Source organism: Leopardus geoffroyi, chromosome B3, assembly GCF_018350155.1.
Source record: "Leopardus geoffroyi isolate Oge1 chromosome B3, O.geoffroyi_Oge1_pat1.0, whole genome shotgun sequence".
Taxonomy (NCBI): Eukaryota; Metazoa; Chordata; class Mammalia; order Carnivora; family Felidae; genus Leopardus; species Leopardus geoffroyi.
The window spans coordinates 145,592,728-145,616,184 of record NC_059337.1 but is presented as its reverse complement, the minus strand read 5'-3'; the positions used below and the strand labels follow the sequence as shown (position 1 = coordinate 145,616,184).

Below are 23,457 nucleotides of genomic sequence, written 5' to 3'. Positions count from 1 at the left end.
CCGATTCTGTGTCTCCCTCTCTCTCTGCCCCTCCCCCGTTCATGCTCTGTCTCTCTCTGTCCCAAAAATAAATAAATGTTGAAAAAAGAAATAAATAAACTTAAAAAAAGGGGATTAATTAATTACATTTGAGTGTTTTTGTGTAGAACTACAAGATACATAACAAAAAGTAAAAGACCTGCCTCACCAGAATGCTAAAGATCCTCTATTTGGAAGCTAGAGGAGAGCATAGAGAATGTTCCCTTCCCATCACCTGTACACTTCGGGGACAAGCTTGGAATGGAAAGTAACTCGATGAAGGCCGTATGCAGAGCACAGAGTAGACCCCAGGGGCCGGTGCGCTGGAGTTGGGAGCGAGGCTGCTTACTTGGCGTGGGACTTGGGCAGATGACTTCCCATCCCTGCGCCCCGTCTCCTCATCTGCAGGGTGCATAGGGCTGTGATTGGGGTTAGTGAGGTGACCTCCAGAGTGCTCACTAAATGTCAGCTCTTACAATTCATTATTTTCTGACTCTAAATTGCAAGGTCTTCAGGTTTCTTTACCATCAAAGCTTAAGTGGCACTTGGTATAATTTTCATGTTGTGTGTCTCATAGTATTCTAATTTCTTGATAGCCTGTTGTTTGGAAGAGGCAGAAATGATGAAATATTAAATTAACCTGAACATGTTATTCCTTAAAAATACCAAGAATAACTAAAAATTTAATTAACCCCATAAATTGGTAGATGCCACAGTTTAAGGGAAGTGCGTGTGTGTGGGGGGGTGTGTGTGCACGTGTGTGCGTGTGTGATTCCTGCTACTAGGAAACTACTCTAGATTCCGTGAAATGGCTGTTGTATACCGTATGCCTGTGTTCACTTGCTTGCCATGCCACAAATATTTGGTTAACCTCTTTTTGAATTTCTGCTTCCCTAAGGACCCTTTTTCGGATATTCTGTTTCTTGTCCCGCATCTTTCCCCATCAGATGTACTATATATTTATGTACTATATAACTCTGCTGAATACATAAAAAGAGTAAGATATTTCTATTCCCCCAAGAACCAGTCTTTGCCCCCTTGAATTCACTGTCTTTGAGAATGCATGCTTTAAGATGAAGCGAGTCATATTTCCATTATAGCATTTTTCTGCAAATTTTCAAAGTAATAGGAAAGATATAGAACAAAAGTGTTTTCTTTTTTCTTTTTTTTTTTTAAACATGAGGTTTATGTGCCTTTGAAGTCATGCATTTTAAGTACTAAAGTAGGCTCTGGAGTACAGTAATTCTCCAGTTACATTAAGTAATAGCTGTAGGGGCAGGCACTGGACACACCAGAGACCTTGGTCTCTGTGACTTCAGAGTCACCAGGTGCACAATTGTGCAGCATGCTTCATTTTGTTTAAAAAACAAAAATACGATAGGGCAGGAGCACCTGGGTGGCTCGGTGGGTTGAATGCCCGTCTCTTGATTTCAGCTCAGGTCGTGATCCCAGGGTCGTGGGATTGAGCCCTGTGTCGGGCTCCACACTGAGAGTGGAGCCTGCTTGGGAGTGTATCTCTCTTTCTCCCTCTGGCCCTCTCCCCCCTTTCAGGTGCTGTCTCTCTCAAATTAAAAAATATATATATTTTAAAAAATATGACAGGACATATAATTTCTCCAGTTTAAATTTGAAGCCTCTTGGGGGAAACATTTTTTTAATGTTTATTCATTTATTTTTGAGAGAGAGAGAGAACACAAACAGGGGTGGGACAAAGAGAGAGGGGGAGACACAGAATCCAAAGCAGGCTCCAGGCTCTGAGCTGTTAGCACAGAGCCCAACACAGGGCTCGAACTCATGAACCATGAAATCATGACCTGAGCTGAAGTCGGATACTTAACCTACTGAGCCACCCAGGCTCCCCGAAACATTGGAATGTTTATGGAATAAAGAAGAATTCTTAAGACTGCCTGATTCGTGTTGGTGCCCCGTGTCAGTGGGGACCCTGTCAGTGAAGACCAGTTCTGTGCACCAGTGTGATTTCTGGATATTCAGTTCTATTTGAGTCCCTGATAAAATATAAAAGTCTTTAAGAAATGTTTAATAAAAATTAGTTGTGGTAAAATACATATAACATCAAACTTACCATCTTGACCATTTTTAAGTGTTAGAAATCTTTCAATATAAGTCATTTTCAAGATTCTGAAAATAGAGAAAAAAATTTCACGTAAACAACTTCATAAGAATTAATTATAAAGCATTTTTTCAACTGTTTTAAGTGTTGAATTGTTCAGCCTGATAATTTATACTTGTGTTGAATAAATAAGCGAAGGGATGGGAGGATATCATCGTACTAATACATCTGTTAGTAAGGCTGGCCTTCTCATTTCTTCAGGTGGCCGTCAGACCCAAGAGCAGAGAACTCAGAGAAATGTAATAAATGTACCTGCAGAAAAACGCACAGAAAATGGCGTAAGTAATAGCGAATCAAATTGAAGTTTTTAAATTGCTTTTTACAGGTACTAATGGGGTTGGATTATAATTTACTTTTAAAGAACTCCTTTGGGGGTAGAAAGTGTCATTTCCATGGAATATTTCCAAACTTGTGAAGTTCTGCAGCGTCTCTGGTGGTCTTACCGGTTCTAACAGTGTGGCCCGTGCACAGCTGAGTAGCAGCAGCTTTCCTCAGTGCGTGTGACAGTGACCGGGCCTTGGGAGCGATGGCCTCCGTGTCTAAGAGGTGAACGGGCAGACTTGCCTCGTGCTTCATGTTGATGTCTTAATCCTTCTGTCAGGCTCTGAAAGACAAAATGGCTGGTGAGTTGAAGTCTTCCTCATCATCGCCTCCAGCGGAGAGGACTTCCTTCGTCAGATGGCGTGGCGCAGGGGAGACCAGGCCTGACGGGTGGGCAGGGAGGGCACGCGTCCCCGTGGGGGAGCAGCGTTAGGAAATGTTGGCGTGTGCTGCGAGTGTGAGCGGAAATGAGGGCGTGGAGGTGAGTGAGAGCACGATGAAGAACGAGAGGGGTTTTTGATGTGATCTTTCTGGAAATCTTAGTAATGACTTTTCCAAATGATCTTCGGGCTAGAGAACTCGCGTCTTTTTCTGGCTCTGCCACCAACTAGGTGCGTGGCCTTGGGCAAGTTACCTCCTGGCACAGAGCTTGCACGGCCAGACAAGCCGTGGGGAAAGAGCACACGGTCCGGAGCGTGGAGGGCCCATAGTCCCACATGGGCTTTAGAACCTTCTAGCTAGCTAAATTTGAGCAAGTGGCTTTGCCTCTCTACTTGCCAACTTAGTATGACTGAAATGTGACTTTTGTTTTTTTATGGGGCTACTGTTGTGACTTTAGGTGATCTCCTCCTCTCTCTCTCTCTCTCTCTCTCTCTGTAAGATGAGGGTATTAGCACCTTTCCCCTTTTTTCCACTTCCCCTTTCCCTCCTACCTTCTAGCTCATGCGGTTATACTTCTATGTTGTCGAGGTTGGTAATGTTTGTACTGTTGTCTAAGCCTCTTGAAAACCGTTTAGTAGGTTTATTATTTTAGATTCTGCAGAGCCAGATGGCATACTAGATTCTATTTTCTTTTCCTTGCCTCCAACCTCATAATCCTTGTGCCACTGAGAACTCTTCCTGATGTCAAGGTTATGGATTCTCCTTCCTTAGCCTCCAATTTCTAAAGGCCGTTCCACAAATCCTCTTCTCCTGCCTTCAAATCTAGAGCCTCTGTGAGGTTCTGCCAGGCATATCTGCTTCAGGAAGTCTCAAGAAATAAATGGCCAGACCCCAGTAAATGGGCAGTACTTTTGGCTCGGTGAGTCTGGGGTGGGCCTGGAAAGCTCCCCATATGACCGTGTTGCCCTGTCTGGTGTGAGAAACTCCAGGTTACATGCATACGCTGTCATAAGCATTCAGAACTTGTGCAGCCGAATTGCGAAGATTCTTTTGAGTTCTAAGATTGCCCGTGACCTGAACTTCAGGGAAGGATAAATCTATCGAGTGTTAGGTGCTCTGTATCGAAGTCGGGGTTGTGCATATGATACGGGGAAGGGACTCAGAAGAGAGGATTCCAGTCCTAAAGTGACTTCTGATGTTTTCACGTGATGGGTCTGTGATCTTTTCCCTGATGAAGTTGTTTCTTCGTGGAGAGATGATATTTGTCTCAAGATCAACAAAACTGAAACCTGACAGCAAAATTAAAAATGTGTCTGTAGCCTTTATGTGAGTTTTTAATTAGAGGAAGGCAGAGAGCCATCGGGGGATGTAACTTTGCACTGGCAGCATCACATCAAAGATGCTGCTGTATTTTATGGCACACACACCTGCCTGTTAAGCCCAATAACGCATTACGTTTGCAGAGTCCTTACTGTCTACAAAGCACCTTCACGTGCAGTTTTAAAGTTCATAAGATGTTAAAAACCTCTTTCTTCCAAACTGTTTTGTATATACCCTGGACAGAGAACCCTCTGCTCTGTGGGCTGCAGCGTCCAGGAGTAGATCAAGCAGCAGCTGCAGGAGGAGGGTGTGTAGGCTGAAAGAGGACAGGAAACCAAGTTGCTATGATTTGTGCCCATGAGCAGCTGCTGGGGCAAGAAGGTGGGGACTTCCGCTGTCCAAAAGTCACAGGTCAGCGAGTCAGGTTTTCTGAGAAAGAAATGCCCAGACCACTGGCCTTTCAGCTCAATGAATCTGGGAACCACCAGGCTACATGCACACACTGTCTTAAGCATTCAGAACTTACTTGTCCAGGGGCGTCTTGGGGGCTCAGTCGGTTAAGCCTCCAGCCCTTGATTCTGGCTCAGGTCACGCTCTCACGGTTTGTGAGTTCAAGCCCTGCGTCAGGCTCTGTGCTGACAATGCAGAACCTACTTGGAATTATCTCCCTCTCTCTCTGCCCCTCCCTCTCTCTTTCCCTTTCTCAAAATAAACTTTATTTAAAAAAAAAAAAAAAAGAACTTGTCCAACATCTTTGGAGATCTGGTTTAACTGTGTAATATAAAGGCAAATGGATTTTTTCCTCATTGTATATACTTGTGTCGGGGCTCCCCAGGCCCACCCCTAGTTTCAGTGGTTTACCAGGAGGACCCACAGGACTCGGGATCTAGCTGTGCTCATGTCTGGGATTTCCTGTGTGAGAGGACACAGAGATGTGTGGGACGAAGTCTGAGGACACCAGGCACCAGCTTCTAAGAGTCCTTCCCCGGCGGAGCCACACGGGATGCGCTCAGTCCTCCCAACCACCAGCTAGGACAACAGGTGTGACACATTGTCGACCAGGGAAGCTCAGTAGAGCCCCAGTGCCCGGGGTCCCTACTAAGAGCCGGTCCTGTGGGCAGCCTCTCTGTAGCAAATAGGAAAGCATCAGACTCCGAGAAGGAAGCAAGTATTTAACACAAACCATATTACTCGCACAAACATTTTAGGTTCAGCGAGCCTCTCGTCACTTCTGGGAATGGTGGGATCCCTCCCCAATCTGAGTTCCCAGAGGGCAACCCAGGGCTCGCCTTTAAGCAGGCCTGTTAGGAGAGCGGTGTGGATGCTTCTGTTCAGCACCGTTTCACGTAGGTGTCCTGGGAGTGCTTTTTCCTGTTTTCTCTGTGAGTCAGTTCCTGCTCTATTCCAGTACGTGAGGTAAGCTGCTGAGGCCAGTTGATCTGTCCCCTACCCCCCACTTCTCAGCGCTTTGTGGTTTTAGCTCCTGGATGTGGGTCTGTGATGCACTGTGAGTTGATTTTTGTGTATGGTGCATGAAGTAGGGTCTGGATTTGTTCTCTTGCCTGTAAAAATACCTAGTTACCCTTGCAGCATTTGGTGAAAAGACTGTTATTCCCCATTGAATTGTCTTGGCACCTTTGTCAAATCAAAATTGGCCATAAATGTGACAGTTTATTTCTGGAAGTATTTGTTATTAATATTGTGACTTGGTCCCCCTGTGTAACATATGGTACCTGGGACTCACCTGTGCCTAGTGTCTCCAAATCAAGTAACATTTCAAGTGTCTAGAGAATAAACCTGTAGATTCCACGTCTAGAGTCAAAGGTTGCCAGTTTGAAGACGGAACTCTTGTGTGATGCACCTGGGACTGTCCAGTCTCCCCTCGTCTAGCTCACGTGTGTCTCAGGTCTGCTAGGGTGCTTATTTTGTGGCTGCTGTCTGTTCGCTTCTGACCATTTTTATTGTCTCCTCTCCTGTTAGTTTATTTCTGTGGTTTTATATTATTTGATGCCAAAATCCCTTTACTGTCATGTATTGGTTTGCGGATTTAAGGACATTAGGATTAAATAATCCTCCATTGTAAGCAAGATGAGGTGTGGATTTCTTTCAGTTTTCCCTGTTGGGATTTGTGGAGTATACTGATTCTGAGTGTTACCGTCTATCAACATGTCTGGAAAATTCTCTACTATTATCTGTGCAGGTATTTCTTCTTCCATATTCTTATTTTTGTTTTCTGGAATGCTTATTAGACATGTTATATCTTTCATTTTATTCTCCTTTTCTCTTAATTTCTCTCTTTTAAAAAATATTTTTTTTAATGTTTTATTCTTGAGAGAGAGAGAGCACGTGAGCAGGGGAGGGGCAGAGAGAGGGAGACATAGAATCGGAAGCAGGCTCTAGGCTCTGAGCTGTCAGCACAGAGCCCAAGGCGGGGCTCGAACTCACTAGCCATGAGATCGTGACCTGAGCAGAAGTCGGAGGCTTAACTGACTGGCCACCCAGGTGCCCCAATTTCTCTCTTTTTTTAAGTTTATTTTTGAGAGAGAGAGAGACAGAGAAGGAGACAGAGTGGGGGGAGGGGCAGTGAGAGAGGGGGAGAGAGAGAGAGAATCCCATGCAGGCTCTGTGCTGTCAGGGCAGATCCCAACGTGGGGCTCAATCCCATGACCCTGGGATCATGACCTGAACCAAAATCAAGAGTCGGACGCTGAACTGACTGAGCCAGCCACCCAGGCACCCTGCTTACTTTCTCTTTTATGTTTTTACTTTCTTTGTCTCTTTATGTTGTGTTCTGGGTAGTTTCTTAGGATATATATTTCAGTTAATGAATTGTGTCTTTACTTGTGTTTATTTGGCTGTTTAGTATATATAATGTACTTTAAATATTATTTATTACAAAAAAACAAGACACAGTCTGGGAGAAAATACTTGCAAATCTTATATCTGACAAAGGACTTGTATCCAGAATATGTAAAGAGCTCTTAAAACCCAATAAGAAAATAAACAACTCAGTTTAGAAAGAAACACATAGGGGTACCTGCCTTGAGATTCTCTCTCTCTCCCTCTCTCTCTGCCCCTCCCCAACTTGTGTGTGCATGCACTCTCTCTCCCCCCTAAAGAACTTAAAAATTAAATAAGCAAACAAATAAGAAACAGGCAAAAGATTTGAATAGATGTTTCACCAAAGAATATATGTTAGGGTAAGCACATGGAAAAATGTTCAACATCATTAGTCTCTAGGAAAATACAATTTAAAACCACACTGTTAGAAATACCACCTATTAGAATGTCTAAAACTAAAAAGACTCATCCTAAGAAGTGTTGATGAGACTGTGGAGAGCCCAGAACTCTCAAACACTGCTGTTGGGAATGTAAGGTGGTACAATCTGGAAAACTGACAGTTTCTTTAAAACTTGGACATGAATCTTTTATGTGATCTAAGTATTTACCAAAGAGAAAAGAAAGCAAATGTTTATACAGACTTATACATGAATGTTCATAGCATTTTGATTTGTGGTACCCAAAATCTGGAGGCAAAATTAATGTCTAGTAACAGGTGAATGGACAGAAAACATTGCACGTCTGTATGGTGAGATCTTACGAGCAGTAATGAGGAGCAAACCACTGATACCTGAGGCAGCATGGACAGATCTCACTGTGCTGAAAAGAAGCCAGACCACAAAGTACATAACTGCTTCATTCTCTGTGCATAAAACTCTAGGAAATGTGGACCAACCTCTAGTAGGAGAAACTAGATCGGTGGTGGCCTGTGAACCTGGGAGCCGGGTGCAAGGAGGAGGCGGGAGGGGGAGCCACAAAGACACAAGGCCCCAGGGTACAAGCCAGCTTCAGTGTTCCGTCATTGCCCAGAGCTTCCACCACCTCTCTGTAACTTCCTCACTGGTGTGTCAGCCCAGCGATGCTGTCAAAAATAGGTGTTTATGTTTCATCTTACCTTGTAGGTGCGGTGATCAGGAGTACAGTTCTGTGTGTCTTGGGGGCCGTGCTGTCGGGCACAGAGCAGTTCCTGTGGTGTTTTGCTTGTAGCTCTCGGGTGGCATGTGGTGGTTTTTCTCTTCGCGTTATTTGTGTTCCTTGATAGCCCTGTTTTCCTGCTGATCTTTCCAGCCTTGATCGTTCCTAGCTGCTTGCCTTGGGTATAAATCTGTGTTGAACCAAACTGAATTTATTTGGGTGAGTTTCAATCGTAAGAGTAATTCACGTTTGTAGGATAAAATAGCATATTACGGTACTATTACAGGGGGTGGGGAGCCAGTATACATTTTAGATACTAGTTGACTCTTAGTAATTTGTGAGGCTTAGTAATTGTTGGAATACGAAATACTTCAGCTCCAGAATAGAGTGAAGTGTTAGACTCAGTGTCACTGAATGTTTTTTTGGGATACAAATAAGTCTACATGTTTATAATATTTATCTTGATATCACTATCACCTATTTCGTTTGCCCTCCAAACCTGAACATTTATAACCATGGAGACGGCAGAAAGATAAGTGATTTAATGTGCTAGAAGATTATGTGGGTATAAATGGATTTGACCAGGGGTGCCTGGGTGGCTCAGTCGGTTAAGTGGCTGACTTCAGCTCGGGTCATGATTTCGCGGTCCGTGAGTTCGAGCCCCGCGTCGGGCTCTGTGCTGACAGCTCGGAGCCTGGAGCCTGTTTCAGATTCTGTGTCTCCCTCTCTCTGACCCTCCCCTGTTCGTGCTCTGTCTGTCTCTGTCTCAAAGATAAATAAACGTTAAAAAAAAAAATTTTTTTAATGGATTTGATCATAATTATTTTGTCAGAGTTTTGTTTTAAGGCATGTTGGTCATTTTTGGAGTGACATTACACGTGAGAATCCAGTTATACTTCAAAAAATCAGTTAATAGTTTCAAACAAATATCTCATTATGATTACATTCCCACATAGGATGCTGGCTGTTTGGTCTAATTTTTTATTTTTTACATTTTTTTATTGTGAAATATACAGAAGAATGTGTAAAATACGCACAGGTGAAGAAATTACTAAAAAAAACAAAACAAAACCAAACCCTGTTCAGATAAAGACGACCTAGGCTTAAATTTCTCTCTATTCTTCCTAAAACAATTCTGTCCAATTTATTTTGGTTTTAGACAGGCCAGAGATCTGAAAGCAAGGTGTTTGGTGATGGCTACTTGAAGTCTGTTTCAAATTCCACAGCGGTGTTTTTGGAGATAGGTGTGTAAACAAATCACAGTACAGTGTGGGGAGCACAGTAAAAGTAGAACAAGGCACCAGAATAATAGCCTATGGTTTGGTTAACTTACTGAGGTGGGTGTCAGGGAAGATCTCCCCGCAGAGGTCAGACGAGTCTGCAAAGGTACAGGGAAGAGCACAAGGCGCTCTGAGAAGCAGAGATCAAGAAACACGGTGGGGACGACAGAGCATAAATTGTGGGGGCGAGGAGGGGGTGATGCTGAAGAGGGAAGAGAGCTGAAGTGTTCTGGTCAGGGAGGGGCGGGATCTTCACTGTGCCACAAGCTGGGACTTAATCCAGCAGGGTATTAAGATCTGTATGCTGAAAACTGTAGAAAGCTTATGAAGGAAATTGAAGAAGATACGAAGAAATGGAAAAACATTCTGTGCTCATGGATTGGAAGAATAAATGTTGTTAAAATGTCAGTACTACCCAAGCAATCTACACATTCAGTGCGATCCCAGTCAAAATTGCACCAGCATTCTTCTCGAAGCTTAGAGCAAGCAATCCTGAAATTTGTATGGAACCACCAAAGACCCCGAATAGCCAAAGTAATATTGAAGAAGAAAACCAAAGTGGGAGGCATCACAGTCCCAGACTCCAGCCTCTACTACAAAGCTGTAATCATCAAGACAGCATGGTATTGGCACAAAAACAGACACAGAGACCAATAGAATAGAATAGGAACTCCAGAATTGAACCCACAAAAGTATGGCCAACTAATCTTCGACAAAGCAGGAAAGAATATCCAATGGAAAAAAGGCAGTCTCTTTAACAAATGGTGCTGGGAGAACTGGACAGCAACATGCAGAAGAATGAAACTAGACCACTTTCTTACACCATTCACAAAAATACACTCATAATGGATGAAGGACCAGAATGTGAGACAGGAAACCGTCAAAACCCTAGAGAAGAAAGCAAGAAAAAAACCTCTCTGACCTCAGCCGCAGCAATTTCTTACTTGACACATCTCCAAAAGCAAGGGAATTAAAAGCAAAAATGAACTATTGGGACCTCATGAAGATAAAAAGCTTCTCCACTGCAAAGGAAACAGTCAAGAAAACCGAAAGGCAACCGACGGAATGGGAAAAGATATTTGCAAATGACATATCGGACAAAGGGCTAGTATCCAAAATCTATCAAGAACTCACCAAACTCCACACCCGAAAAGCAAATAATCCAGTGAATAAATGGGCAGAAGACATGAATAGACACTTCTCTAAAGAAGACATCCAGGTGGCCAACAGGCACATGAGAAGATGCTCAACGTCACTCCTCATCAGGGAAATACAAATCAAAACCACACTCAGATATCACCTCACACCAGTCAGAGTGGCTAAAATGAACAAATCAGGAGACTATAGATGCTGGAGAGGATGTGGAGAAACGGGAACCCTCTTGCACTGTTGGTGGGAATGCAAACCGGTGCAGCCACTCTGGAAAACAGTGTGGAGGTTCCTCAAAAAATTAAAAATAGAACTACCCTACGACCCAGCAGTAGCACTACTAGGAATTTACCCAAGGGATACAGCAGTGCTGATGCATAGGGGCACTTGTAGCCCAACATTTATAGCAGCACTTTCCACAATAGCCAAATTATGGAAAGAGCCTAAATGTCCATCAACTGATGAATGGATAAAGAAGATGTGGTTTATATATTCGATGAAGTACTACCTGGCAATGAGAAAGAATGAAATACGGCCTTTTGTAGCAACGTGGATGGAACTGGAGAGTGTGATGCTAAGTGAAATAAGTCATACAGAGAAAGACAGATACCATATGTTTTCACTCTTATGTGGATCCTGAGAAACTTAACAGAAGACCATGGGGGAAGGGAAGGAGAAAAAAAAAAGAGAGGAAGCCAAACCATAAGAGACTCTTAAACACTGAGAATAGGGGCGCCTGGGTGGCTCAGTCGGTTAAGTATCCAACTTTGGCTGAGGTCAAGATCTCATGGTCCGTGAGTTTGAGTCCCATGTCCGGCTCTGTGCTGTCAGTTCAGAGCCTGGAGCCTTCTTCGGATTCCATGTCTCCCTCTCTCTCTGTCTCTCTCTGTCTCTCAAAAAATGAATAAATGTTAAAAAAAATTAAAAAAAACTGAGAATAAACTGAGGGTTGATGGAGGGTGGGAGGGAGGGGAAATTGGGTGATGGGCAAGGAGGAGGGCACCTGTTGGGAGGAGCACTGGGTGTTGTATGCAAACCAATCTGACAGTAAATTTCATATTAAAAAAGAAACGAGAGAAGGACAGGAGGGAGCCCTCTGGTGCTCGTGCTGTTGGAGTTCTGTGTCCAGCACAGGGGGTGGGAATGGCTGGAGGCAGGCAGCCCTGTGAGGTCACTGCTTGCCACAACTGGAATCCCAGAGAGAGACTTCCATTCAAAGGAAGTATTTGGAAAGAAGAATTTCAAGGTTATGGAGATAGAAGCTCAAAAGGTACATCTGTAAACTACAATTTAGAAGAAAGGAGATTTCACTTCATTCCTTCCTGTAATTCACGTGCATCTGCTTATATGAAATTATCCCAAGAAAGTAAAAAGAGGGAGTCAGGCTTTTTTAGACTTCCTCTGGAACAGTACAAGCAATGATTAGGCATGCCTCCTCCAGGAAGCCCTCCACTATCACTGAGCAGTCTATTTTGTCATTTCTCATAATCTTCCAAAAATAGAGTAGCCTAGAGTTCTCGTTCTTCTATTTTGTTTCTTTATTATTACTTGCTAGAATCAAGTTATCTTTAGATTTTATGTTTCTCAGTGGGGGAAATTAATCCTTTCCTCTTACATTGAACCATATGAAATTGCTAATGTCTGACCATCTACATTTTTCGATCTACAAAAACAGCATTTTCATATGATTCAAACTAATAATCAGATGGCATCTGGTAGAGCATTTACCCTTTGGTACAATAAATGAGTGGTATTTGGGGGGCAATCATATGTGCCTGTGCCTGTGCTGCAGCCTGGTGAGAAAAAATGGGAGGCCAGTACATCCTGTGTGAGGGAAAGAGCATGCAGCCTGCCATCCGGAGACCCTGACACTGCTCCTGACCCACCCCTGTGCTTGGGAGAGCTGTTCAGCCTGCTGCCAGAGCTCAGCTTTCTCGTCTGTGAAACAGGCTTAAGAACTTTCCTATAAGGGTTGTGTAAACGTCTACTGAGATAACCATAAATTCAGGTTTATATAAATGTCTAATATGCAAGTGCTTGTTGTGTGTTGTTGAATCTCTAGAATTCAGAATGCATGAAATACTGAGTTCTCTCCATCTCTGGAAGTGATGTCAGATCCTGAGTGTCAGAACAATTGCATGAGAGGTTCTGCAGAGGATCAGGAAAAGCTTCAGGAAGCAGATGGCATGGCCACTAGATCTTAAAGGATGGGTAGAGTTTAGGAAGTTGGGGGAAGGGCTCTGTAGCCAAAAGGAATAATCTGAGCAAAAATGTGAAGGTGGGGAAGTGTCGGCTCTGGAATGGAGAGGCAGACACAGATACGAGGGGGAGAGAGAGAGAGAGAGAGAGACAGAGACAGACAACACTGAGCAGCAGCTTCTATTTTGAGCAACGTCGGTTCAAGTCAGTGATGAGGCTGAGGTTTCTGGGGAAATGCTACAGCCATTAATGTTAGTGAGAAATTTAGGAGGAAGCCAGGGTGGAAGGAGAGGGAGGAGCTTGGTTTCACACATGCCAAGGGTAAAGTGCTGGCATGCCATACAAATCAGAGTATGACTCTGGCGGGGGGAGCGATGGTACCGGGGCTCCTTTGAGGAGGCCACGGGTGGGCGGCTAGACCCACCAGAAGGTCCTTTGTGTTTTCCATGCAAACTAGCCCAGAAAGGGATGAGCAGGACAGACCCTTGAGCTGACAGCATGCCATCTCGCCACAACTTGAAAGCTTAGGGAATTGTCTTTTCCCAAGTAATATTATAGTGGCATTCTTGTCTGTTATAACCAAACATGAAGTTATTTAGTTGAGTATTAAAATCAGAATACCAAAAAGTAAAATAAAATAAAATAAAATAAAATAAAATAAAATAAAATAAAATAAAATAAAATAAAATAGAGCTGACATCTGAAGTGACCCATTAGCCAGTAGGTATTTAATTGCTGACAGAATCCACTAGCCTTTTCTGATAACTGACTATCAAGGAATATATGTTAAGCATTGAGGATAAAAGCAGCATTTATAGTTAAAACCTCTATTGATTGCACTCTTAGCTAGCTCTCTTAAACATATGCCCATAACATAAACGTTCTCTTTCTTTGTTGTATTGTAACACTGCTGTTGGGAATAACAACTAAACTCCTGTACGTAATAAATAATAGGATGATAGAAGTATAGAGTCTTTATGAGGTTTTACAGTAAATGGATGTGACAGTTTTAAAATATGAAGATTCTTGGGGCGCCTGGATGGCTCAGTCAGAGTCCGACTTCGAAGCGTCCACCTTTGGCTCGGATCATGATCTCACGGTTCATGGGTTCGAGCCCCGTGTCGGGCTCTGTGCTGACAGCTCAGAGCCTGGAGCCTGCTTCTGATTCTGTGTCTCTGTCTTTCTCTGCTCCTCCCCATTCATGCTCTGTCTCTTTTCTCTCAAAAATAAATAAAAGTTAAATAAAATAAAATAAAATAAAATAAAATATGAAGATTCTTTAAAACGCGTCTCTTCATAAAGTGGAGTTAAATTCCCCTCTTTTTCTCCCAAACTTAGTGACTAGCTCCTAGCAGATAGAATTTGGAGAAAGGGGTGCAATGTGACTTCTGAGGCTAGTTCACTAAAAAGATAGCTTCCCCCTGGCACTCTGTCTTGGATTATTTGCTCTGGGGGAAACCAGCCACCGTGTTGTGAGTAGGCACAAACAAGCAGCTCTGTGAGGAGTCCACTTGGTAGCCATGAGAGTGTGCCATCTTGGAATCAGTTCCTCCAAACCCAGTCAAGCCTTAGGACAGCTACAACCCTAACATTTGGCTGGGCCTTATGAGAAATCTTAAGCCAGAACTGCCCAGCCGAGCTGTTCCTTAATCCTTTATCCCCAGAAGCTATGAGCCATAATGAACGTTGGTTGTGTTTGAAGCCAATGAATTTAGATGTGACCTGTTATCAGCAATAGAGAACTAATATGTATCCTTGGAATGAATAATGTGAGCTGTTGATGCCCAGATCATTCTCACAAGTATAAAATATATGAATTGAACAATGAAGACGTCCTTACATAAATAATAAACAATATGTGGATGCAGTTGGAAAATAAAGTGTCATGTAATGAGAGTGTGTTGTACTCGCCGATGCCAAAAGTGGAAAAGCAGGCTTCACAGTATGTGTGGTTGGTGAGGAGGGGAGTGCAAAGGACTCATTCTTTGGAATGGTTTTGATATGTAAATTATACTTGTGCATCATTTTTGTCACCGGTTTTTCAACTTTTGGGGAGATTGCACTCAAACTTAAAAATAAAGTTTAGGGGCGCCTGGGTGGCTCAGTCGGTTAAGTGTCTGACTTCGGCTCGGGTCATGATCTCATGTTCTGTGAGCTCAGGCCCCGTGTCGGGCTCTGTGCTGACAGCTCGGAGCCTGGAGCCCGCTTTGGATTCTGTGTCTCCCCCTCTCTCTCTGCCTCTCCTCTGCCAGTGTGTGTATGTATGTATGTATGTGCACTCTCTTGCATGCACGCGCGCTCTCTCTCTCATATAAATAAATAAATAAATAAATAAATAAATAAATAAATAAATAAATAAATAATAAAAGTAATAATAATAAAGTTATAGCCCACAACTGTATGGTCAACTAATTTTTGACAAAGTAGGAAAGAATATCCAATGCAAAAAAAGTCTCTTCAAGAAAAATGGTGCTGGGAAAACTGGACGGCAACATGCAGAAGAATGTCACTGGACCACTTTCTTCCACCACACACAAAAATAAATTCAGTATGGGTGAAAGACCTGAATGTGAGACAGGAAACCATCAAAGTCCTAGAGGAGAATGCAGGCAGCAATCTTGCTGACCTTGGTCAGAGCAGCTTCTTACTAGACCTGTCTCTGAAGGTAAGGGAAACAAAAGCAAAATCAAACATGAACTGTTGGGACCTCATCAAGATAAAAAGCTTCTGCACAGTGAAGGAAACAATCAGCAAAACTAAAAGACAACCTACAGAATGGGAGAAGATGTTTGCAAACGATACATCTGATAAAGGATTAGTATCCAAAATCTATAAAGAACTTCCAAACTGGGGCGCCTGGGTGGCTCAGTCAGTTGAGCGTCCGACTTCGGCTCAGGTCATGATCTCACAGTTCGTGGGTTCGAGCCCTGTGTCAGGCTCTGTGCTGACAGCTCAGAGCCTGGAGCCTGCTTCCGATTCTGTGTCTTCCTCTCTCTCTGCTCCTCCCTCATTCATGGTCTGTCTGTTTCTGTCTCTCAAAAATAAATTTTTAAAAAAGTTAAAAAAAACAAACTTACAAACTTAACACCTAAAAAGCAAATAATCCATTGAAGAAACGGGCAGAAGACATGAATAAACACTTCTCCAAAGAAGACATCCAGATGGCTAACAGACACATGAAAAAATGCTCAGCATCACTCATCATCAGGGAATTACAAATCGAAACCTCATTGAGATACCACCTCACACCTGTCAGAATGGCTAAAATTAACAACTCAAGAAACAACAGGTGTTGGCAAGGATTCAGAGAAAGGGGAGCCCTCCCACACTATTCGTGGGAATGCAAACTGGTACATTCACTCTGGAGAACAGTACGGAGGCTCTTTAGAAACTGAAAATAGAATTACCCTACGACCCAGCAATTGCACTTTTAAGTATTTACCCAAAGGATACAGAAATACAGATTTGAAGGGGTACGTGCACCCCAGTGTTTATAGCAGTATTGTCAACAATAGCCAAACGATGGAGGGAGCCCAAATGTCCATCGACTAACAAATAAAGAAGATGTGTACACACACACACACACACACACACACCCTGGGATATAAGTCAGCCATCAAAAAGAATGAAATCTTGCCATTTGCAACTATGTGGATGGAGCTAGAATGAATTGTGCTAAGCAAAGTAATTCATTCAGAGAAAGACGTTATAGGATTTCACTAATACGTGGAATTTTAGAAACAAAACACATGAATGTATGGCAAGGAGGGTGAAGAGGAGAGAGGGAAGCATACCACTTTTTTTTTTTTTAAGTTTATGTGTTTTGAGATGAGAGGGGCAAAGGGGGTGGGGCGAAAGAATCCCAAGGAGGGATGTGAACTCACAAGAGGCTCAAACCCACGAACCTGTGAGTCGTGACCTGAGGCAAAGTCGGCCAGCTGACTGAGTACCTAGGCGCCCCACCCCTATGGACACTTAACTACAGAGAACAAACTGAGGGTTGGTGGAGGGGGGTGGGGGATGGGCTGAATGGGAATTAAGGAAGGTACTTGCGATGACCTCGGGGTGTTGTAAGGGATAAATGAGTGAATTCTCCTGAAACTAATATTGCACTGTAAACTAAATAAAATTTAAACAGAAGTAAAGTTATAGGACAGGAAAGCATCTTTAGGGTAACACAAGCTAAACAAGAGGGCTCTTCAAAACAGGTAGAGCTAGGGGCACCTGGGTGGCTCAGTTGAACGTCCGACTTCAGCTCAGGTCATGGTCTCATGGACTGTAGGTTTGAGCCTCGCATCGGGCTCTGTGCTGACAGCTCAGAGCCTGGAGCCTGCTTCCGATCTTGTGTCTCTCTCTCTGCCCCTCCCCCACTCTCACTTTGTCTCACTCTGTCTCTCAAAAATGAATAAATGTAAAAAAAAAAAAAATTAAAAAAAAAAACAGGTAGAGCTAACCCACATGCACAGTGGACCAGAGGGTCGTAGAAGACACCCCCTCTTCGTCACTTGGCATGTGCACCCAGAACACATCGTTGGGACTCATGCAAGCCTGGTGCACAGTTTAGAGTTGTGCCATATCCTGTCCTCTGATGAGCAGTGGCTGGGTTGAGTAGATTGGTGACTGTTTGCCTGAAAGTAATGTCAAAATATCACTCCTTACAGAGCATTTAGTGTGTTTTGAGTGAAAGTCATTATACCAAAAAGAAAAAAAAAAACCGCCTGAAAAATGGCATAATTTTTCAGGAACTGGGATAGTTAGAGTCATTAACTGAATGGACACTATGCAAGGTGGTGAATCCTTTTGTTTTCATAGATAAAATTGCAATCTTTGATAAGTTTTTTGCACGTTAGAAAAATACACTTGGCACATAACTGACAGGCTGTTTGAGTAAGATATAAAACGAAGTCTTCTTCCTAATGTCATTCGCAGCTTAGGTTGGGAGACGTGCGTATATATATTGCATAATTGTCTACGGTGGTTTGTTTTGAGAAACTTTATTACATATTTTTAATGCCTCAATTATGGTAACACCACTCTCAAGTTTAAAACATTACCTGAAGAGGGGCGCCTGGGCGGCTCAGTCGGTTAAGCGGCTCACTTTGACTCAGGTCATGATCTCGTGGTCCGTGAGTTCGAGCCCCGCGTCGGGCTCTGTGCTGACAGCTCAGAGCCTGGATCCTGTTTCGGATTCTGTGTCTCCCTCTCTCTGACCCTCCCCCATTCATGCCCTGTCTCTCTCTGTCTCAAAAATAAATAAAGGTTAAAAAAAATTTTTTTTAAATAAAAAAAAAAATTACCTGAAGAAACAAACAAAAAAAAAAATACTTTTGATTAAAGCCATGGTACCAATTTGGCGTGTGATCTAAAGGTTTCCATCATAATTATCAAGTAAGTCATAGTTTTTCTGAACATCTTAACATTTTAGTTTTAGTAGCCTGTTTTTCAGGCAGATGATGGCTTCATGAGTCACGACTCCTACACACAATTGGTACAAAGGAGACTTTGCCTGGGAAATAAGCCCCTTCTCCTTATCTAACTTCTGGCAAATTTTATTTATTGATAGCTTATGTGTTGAAAATCTGGTCATAGTATGTTTGGTTTTGATCACTTAATTGTGGGCATTTTTATCCTTTTTAAAATTTTTTTTTGTAACTTTTAAAATTATATTTATGAAATCCTTTCTTTGCCAAGATGTTAAAATTTTATTTAAAAAGAAGATAATTAAAATGTAAACATTGACAGCAAGCGTTGGCAGGGATGCAGAGAAACTAGAACTTTCCTACGTGGCTCGTGGCGGTGTAAAATGTTACGTTTCACTTTGGAAAACAGTTTGGCAGTTTCTGTGAGTTCAGCATACACTTACCACACAACCTACCTGTTCTACTTCCTTGACTTTCGTTACCCAAGAGAAGCCAGAACACTTGTCTGCGTAAATACCGGTACGTGAGTACTTAAGACACCTTTAGTCATCATCGTCCAAAAGTGGAGACAGCCCCCATGTCCATTAACAGATGGATAAACGAAATGTGGTGTCTCCGTACAGCTGAATACTACCCAGCAGTAAAAAGGACAAGTTTACCGACACATGGATCGACACCGTGAATCTCGGAAGCATTGTGGGTGTGAAGGAAGACAACCCAAAGAGGCACACTCTGTACAGTCCCATTTGCATGGAATTCTCAGGAAACAGAACGAGGCTATCAGGACAGAATGACAGGCCCCACATCCGGAGTTGTGGGGGAGGGGGTGGGGCCAGGGGGGCAAAAGGAGTGGAATTGACCAGCAGGTGTCAGAATTCATTCAGCAGTGTACTTTAAATGGGTGCTTTTTACTGCCTGTAAGGTATACCTCAATAAAGTTGATTTTAAAAGTAAACATTGGTTTCACTGTGTATTTGCTAAACTAGCCAGTTGTCGTTCTGTTTTAATCACTACCAGTATGGGTATCTTGGCCATTTTGTGTAGGAGATGGTCTAGATTATATGCTTGTCAATTTTTTAAAAGTTGCTAACATCTTAAATTTAAGACCATAAAAGTTTGTTTTATTTTTGCTTATTTTGGGCATTGTGAAGTAATTTTATTAGAACTTTCTGTAAAGTCAGGAACAATAACATATGGAGGGGTTAGCTTCTTGTTTGGTTTCATTGTTTCGGGAAAGGAGATTTTAAGAGAATCTTTTTGTTTTTAGACCCACAGCTCCCATAGTGACTAGACCCAGGGTGGCTGAGTGAGGTTGTGAAACATCCTGCTCTTCTGGTTCCTCGTGACCTTCCTAGGGCAGGGGACAGGCTGAACACGCACTTTTACGAGAGTCCTCACTGCTACACTGAGAAATGCTGTTTTTATTATTTCACGGTGAAGATCCTAAGTATAAAGAAAACTGAGCTCAGGTTCTGTTCCTCGTAGTCGAATTTGATGAGTATCCTAATTGCTTCCCTTGTGAGATTCTTATCTCATTGGTCAGAGTAGTGACACACAGAACACAGGGAGACATTTCACTTGTCTTTTATCTTACCTGCCACGTCTGGGATCCTGGCTGGCATAGCCAGGGTCAGCGAGGGATCCTGGTGTGGTGTGCGATGTGTATCGCACTCCAGACAATTCCAGTTCCCGTCACCCCTCACGACTGCCTTGCCACTTGTCCTCGGTCACTTCCTCGCGCTGGGATCTCGAGCACGTAGTTTGTTTCATTTTTTTAGTGTTTATTTTGAGAGAGAGCATGAGTTGGGGAAGGTTGGGGGGACGGTGCGTGGGGACAAAGGATCCAAAGCAGGCTCTGCACTGACAGCACAGAGCCCGATGTGGGGCTCGAACTCCCAAACCATGAGATCATGACCTGAGCCAAAGTCAGGTGCTCAAGCGACTGAGCTCCCCAGACGCCCCTCAGAGCACATAGTTTAGTTTCTTCATTTACAGAACTCCACTGCCACTGCCGCTTCCAGCCTCTCCAGGCAGACAGGGGAAGGGATCAGGAGGAAGGCGATAAGGGCCAGAGGGGGCTTGTGTTAATGAGATGCTGAGAGACTCTGGGGGCACCCGGAGGGCTCAGTCAGTAGAGCATGCAACTCTTGATCTCGGGGTCGTGAGCTCGAGCCCCACAGTGGGAGTAGAGATTACTTAAATCATTTTTAAAAAGAACCTGGAGAGGCCGTTGAAATGGTGAGGAGGATGTAGGCTCTTTGTAGGACGACAGAATGAAAAGTGTGGGCTTTTGAGTTTGGGAAGATGCCGTCCACACTGGAGTGTGAGGAAGCCCCGACTGGTTCGTAAATCGGGCTAGGACCCTGCAGCTGCCGGCGCCAGGAGTCTCTGGAAGTGTCTCATTAGTCAGAGGGCCCAGTGTCAGTTCTCTGTCGGGTCAGTGTTTTGTATGTAAAAGTATTGTAACTTAGAGAATTGAGTCTTTTATCATTTTTGTAGGTAGATTTGTGGACGTTTGGAGAAAGAAGGGGATATGACCAGATACGTGATGGTGAAGGCTGGGGGCCAAGGTGCCTGTTTTCCTCTGCTCTTGCGGGGAGTGGGGAGTTTAACGTTTATTTATTTTTGAGACAGAGAGAGACAGAGCATGAACAGGGGAGGGGCAGAGAGAGAAGGAGACACAGAATCCGAAACAGGCTCCAGGCTCTGAGCTGTCAGCACAGAGCCCGACGCGGGGCTCGAACTCACGGACCGTGAGATCGTGACCTGAGCCGAAGCCGGCGCTCAACCGACTGAGCCACCCAGGCGCCCCGGGGAGTGGGGAGTTTAGACGTGGAGTTGGGGGGGCCACGTTTGTTGTGAGAAATGGGAGAGCAACCCGCATTCACAGGGAGCACAGACATGTTCCCAGAGTCCAGATGCAGGTAGAACGTCTCGTGAGAGGGGCCCGAGCCGTGGGGCCCAGGCAGCAGCCCCTGCAAGGAAGGGTATGAGAGAGGAAGGGTATGAGAGCAGCAGGAGGCCGGCGAGGTGCTTCCTGTCCTCTGGGCCCTGCGTGGAGGAGCCAGCTGGGCCGCTTCTGAGAGACAGCGCGAGCACCCACTTCTGCGCCAATCGTGCTGCTTGTGGAAGCGGCTCGTCCTCTCTGTGACCTGGAGCTGAGCTCACGAGGTGACTCGGCCAGGAGGGACTTCCGGGAGCCCAGGGAACGGGATTTGATTTCTTCTTACTCGATGCAATGACAAGAAACAAACGAGGAATTCGGTCATAGGTTTGTTTGAATGTACGTGGAGACCTGGCGACTGGAAGGAGGGCTGAGCTGACCTGGAGGGAGCACAGTGACAGGCCCCTCATAAAAGGACTGCATTGAAGGGTTTCGTTGTCCTGAAAACTGAAAAGGTGCTTCTTTTTGCTGAATTTTCACATTGAATAATTCAGGGACGATATACTAACATACAAAATGTAGCATATTTGTTGACTCGTAAGTTTATGGTGGTTGGTGTTTTTAGAACTCAGTTAAAATACAGTTAAGGGGCGCCTGGGTGGTTCGGTCGGTTAAGCATCTGACTTAGGCTCGGCTCGGGTCATGATCTCACAGTTCGTGGGTTCCAGCCCCGCATCGGGCCCTGTGCTGACAGCTCAGAGCCTGGAGCCCGCTTCGGATTCTGTGTCTCCCTCTCTCTCTCTGCCCCTGCCCCGTTCACACTTTGTCAGTGAAGTTACACGGGTGGTGCCGCACACGTGCCAAAAAACTGGAACAGTAGAGAATAGCGTGGCTCTTGTGTAAGGTTGAATTTGTGAAGTGTTCCATATTTTTTGTGTTAACTATGCTGGAACTAAAATGAAAATAAAAAACAAAAATTCACAAAAGAATGTTCACTTTGAAAAAATTTGTTGAGCTGTGCACACTGACGCACAGTTTTGTGTATATAAGGTCGTCTTGAAGGTGTACAGTGTTATGAAGTTACAGTATATGTTAGCGTATGCGTAAGATCTACCTGAATTACTTATGCCACACGGCACTGCCCTAAATGACAGAGCAGTGCAGTGTGATGGTGACCGGTTGAATGTCTTCTCTGTGCTCTTTTCACTGTTGCTGTAAGTCACTGGAGGGGAGACCAAATAAGGTTTGTTTGTTGAAGTTGTAAATTAAGAAATTAACATAAATTGAGAGATTTGGTGACTGGACATAGTTTTTCTCTCGTCAAAAATACCTTCAAGAAGTAAGAGTTCTAATGGTTTGAGAAATACCTTTTATTGCAGTGATTAGAACATTGTAGTAGGTGGAAATTAGCAAGCCCTTATTAGAGTTAAAACAGAAGTTTCAGGCATTTTGAGGGTATTGCCGGGCATTTTTGCTTCTCGTACAATAAACAAATTATTTTTCAGATGGAAGTTTCTGTAATGTGGCAGTTCACAGTGTCTAGTTCTGAAAAGGGGTTTGCTCCATATTGTTTCCTTAGGATCTTAGATAAACAGAGTGGGGGTTCCAGATGGCAGCGTTGGACATTTTTCAAGAACGTGCTTGAGCACCTTGGGAGATGGGGAAGCCCAGAGTCAGCGCAATAGGGGTTCCAAGAGGGTGGAAGGGGAAAGGGTTGCTAAGAGTACAGATGAACAAAGTAGAGAGTAGTGGCCTGCGGAGGGGCTGGACGCTGCCACAGGAGGGATCGGAGGGAGACCAGCCTGGCTGGAATTGTAACTCTGCCCCTTCACCGCCTCCGTGCCCTAACACGTGTCCCTGCACCTCTCCCCCGTGACTCCTCCCCCAGCGTGGGGCGCACATACAGTCCACACACACTTGTTACGAAGATCATGTCACACCGCCTGTAACATGCCCAGCGTGGTAGCTACAGGCAGTTCGTGTTTAGTAAAGAGCGTGCTATACCGATGGTCGGAAACAAGGACCCTGTGCCCTGCTTTGCCACGTGGGCCGTATGACCTGTGGAAGATTCTTTGAACTCCTCCGCGCTCATTTTCTCCCCTGTAGAACGGGGATGTAACGTTCTCACCTGGTACTGTTACGGTGAGGCTCAGGCACCCTCGCCAGTGGAGGCACCTAGTCCAGAGCCTGGTGTTACTAATCAGCAGCAGAGCATAGGGACGTGCCTTCCAGTTCCATCAGTGACCGCTCCTCTGGATCTTACCGTTTCGTACTCACTCCTCGTACAGAATTCTGTCAGCAGTGGGTCAGTCCTTGGTGTTTTTAAGGAGGTATTTGTATTTTTAGAATCGTCTGTATTTTTCAGCTTCTTGAGACCCG

The 23,457-nt window shown here is 44.1% G+C and overlaps 1 protein-coding gene across 4 annotated transcripts in view; it reads left to right on the top strand.

Annotated features, from left to right (window-relative positions):
- Positions 1–23,457, top strand: part of PPP1R13B (protein phosphatase 1 regulatory subunit 13B) — a 100,690-nt gene that overhangs the window by 56,753 nt on the left and 20,480 nt on the right. For all 4 annotated transcript variants that reach the window (XM_045448375.1, XM_045448376.1, XM_045448374.1 and 1 more), the window contains exon 4: positions 2,351–2,427. In XM_045448375.1, coding sequence (XP_045304331.1) covers positions 2,351–2,427 — 77 coding nt within the window. The remainder of the gene's footprint in view (positions 1–2,350; positions 2,428–23,457) is intronic.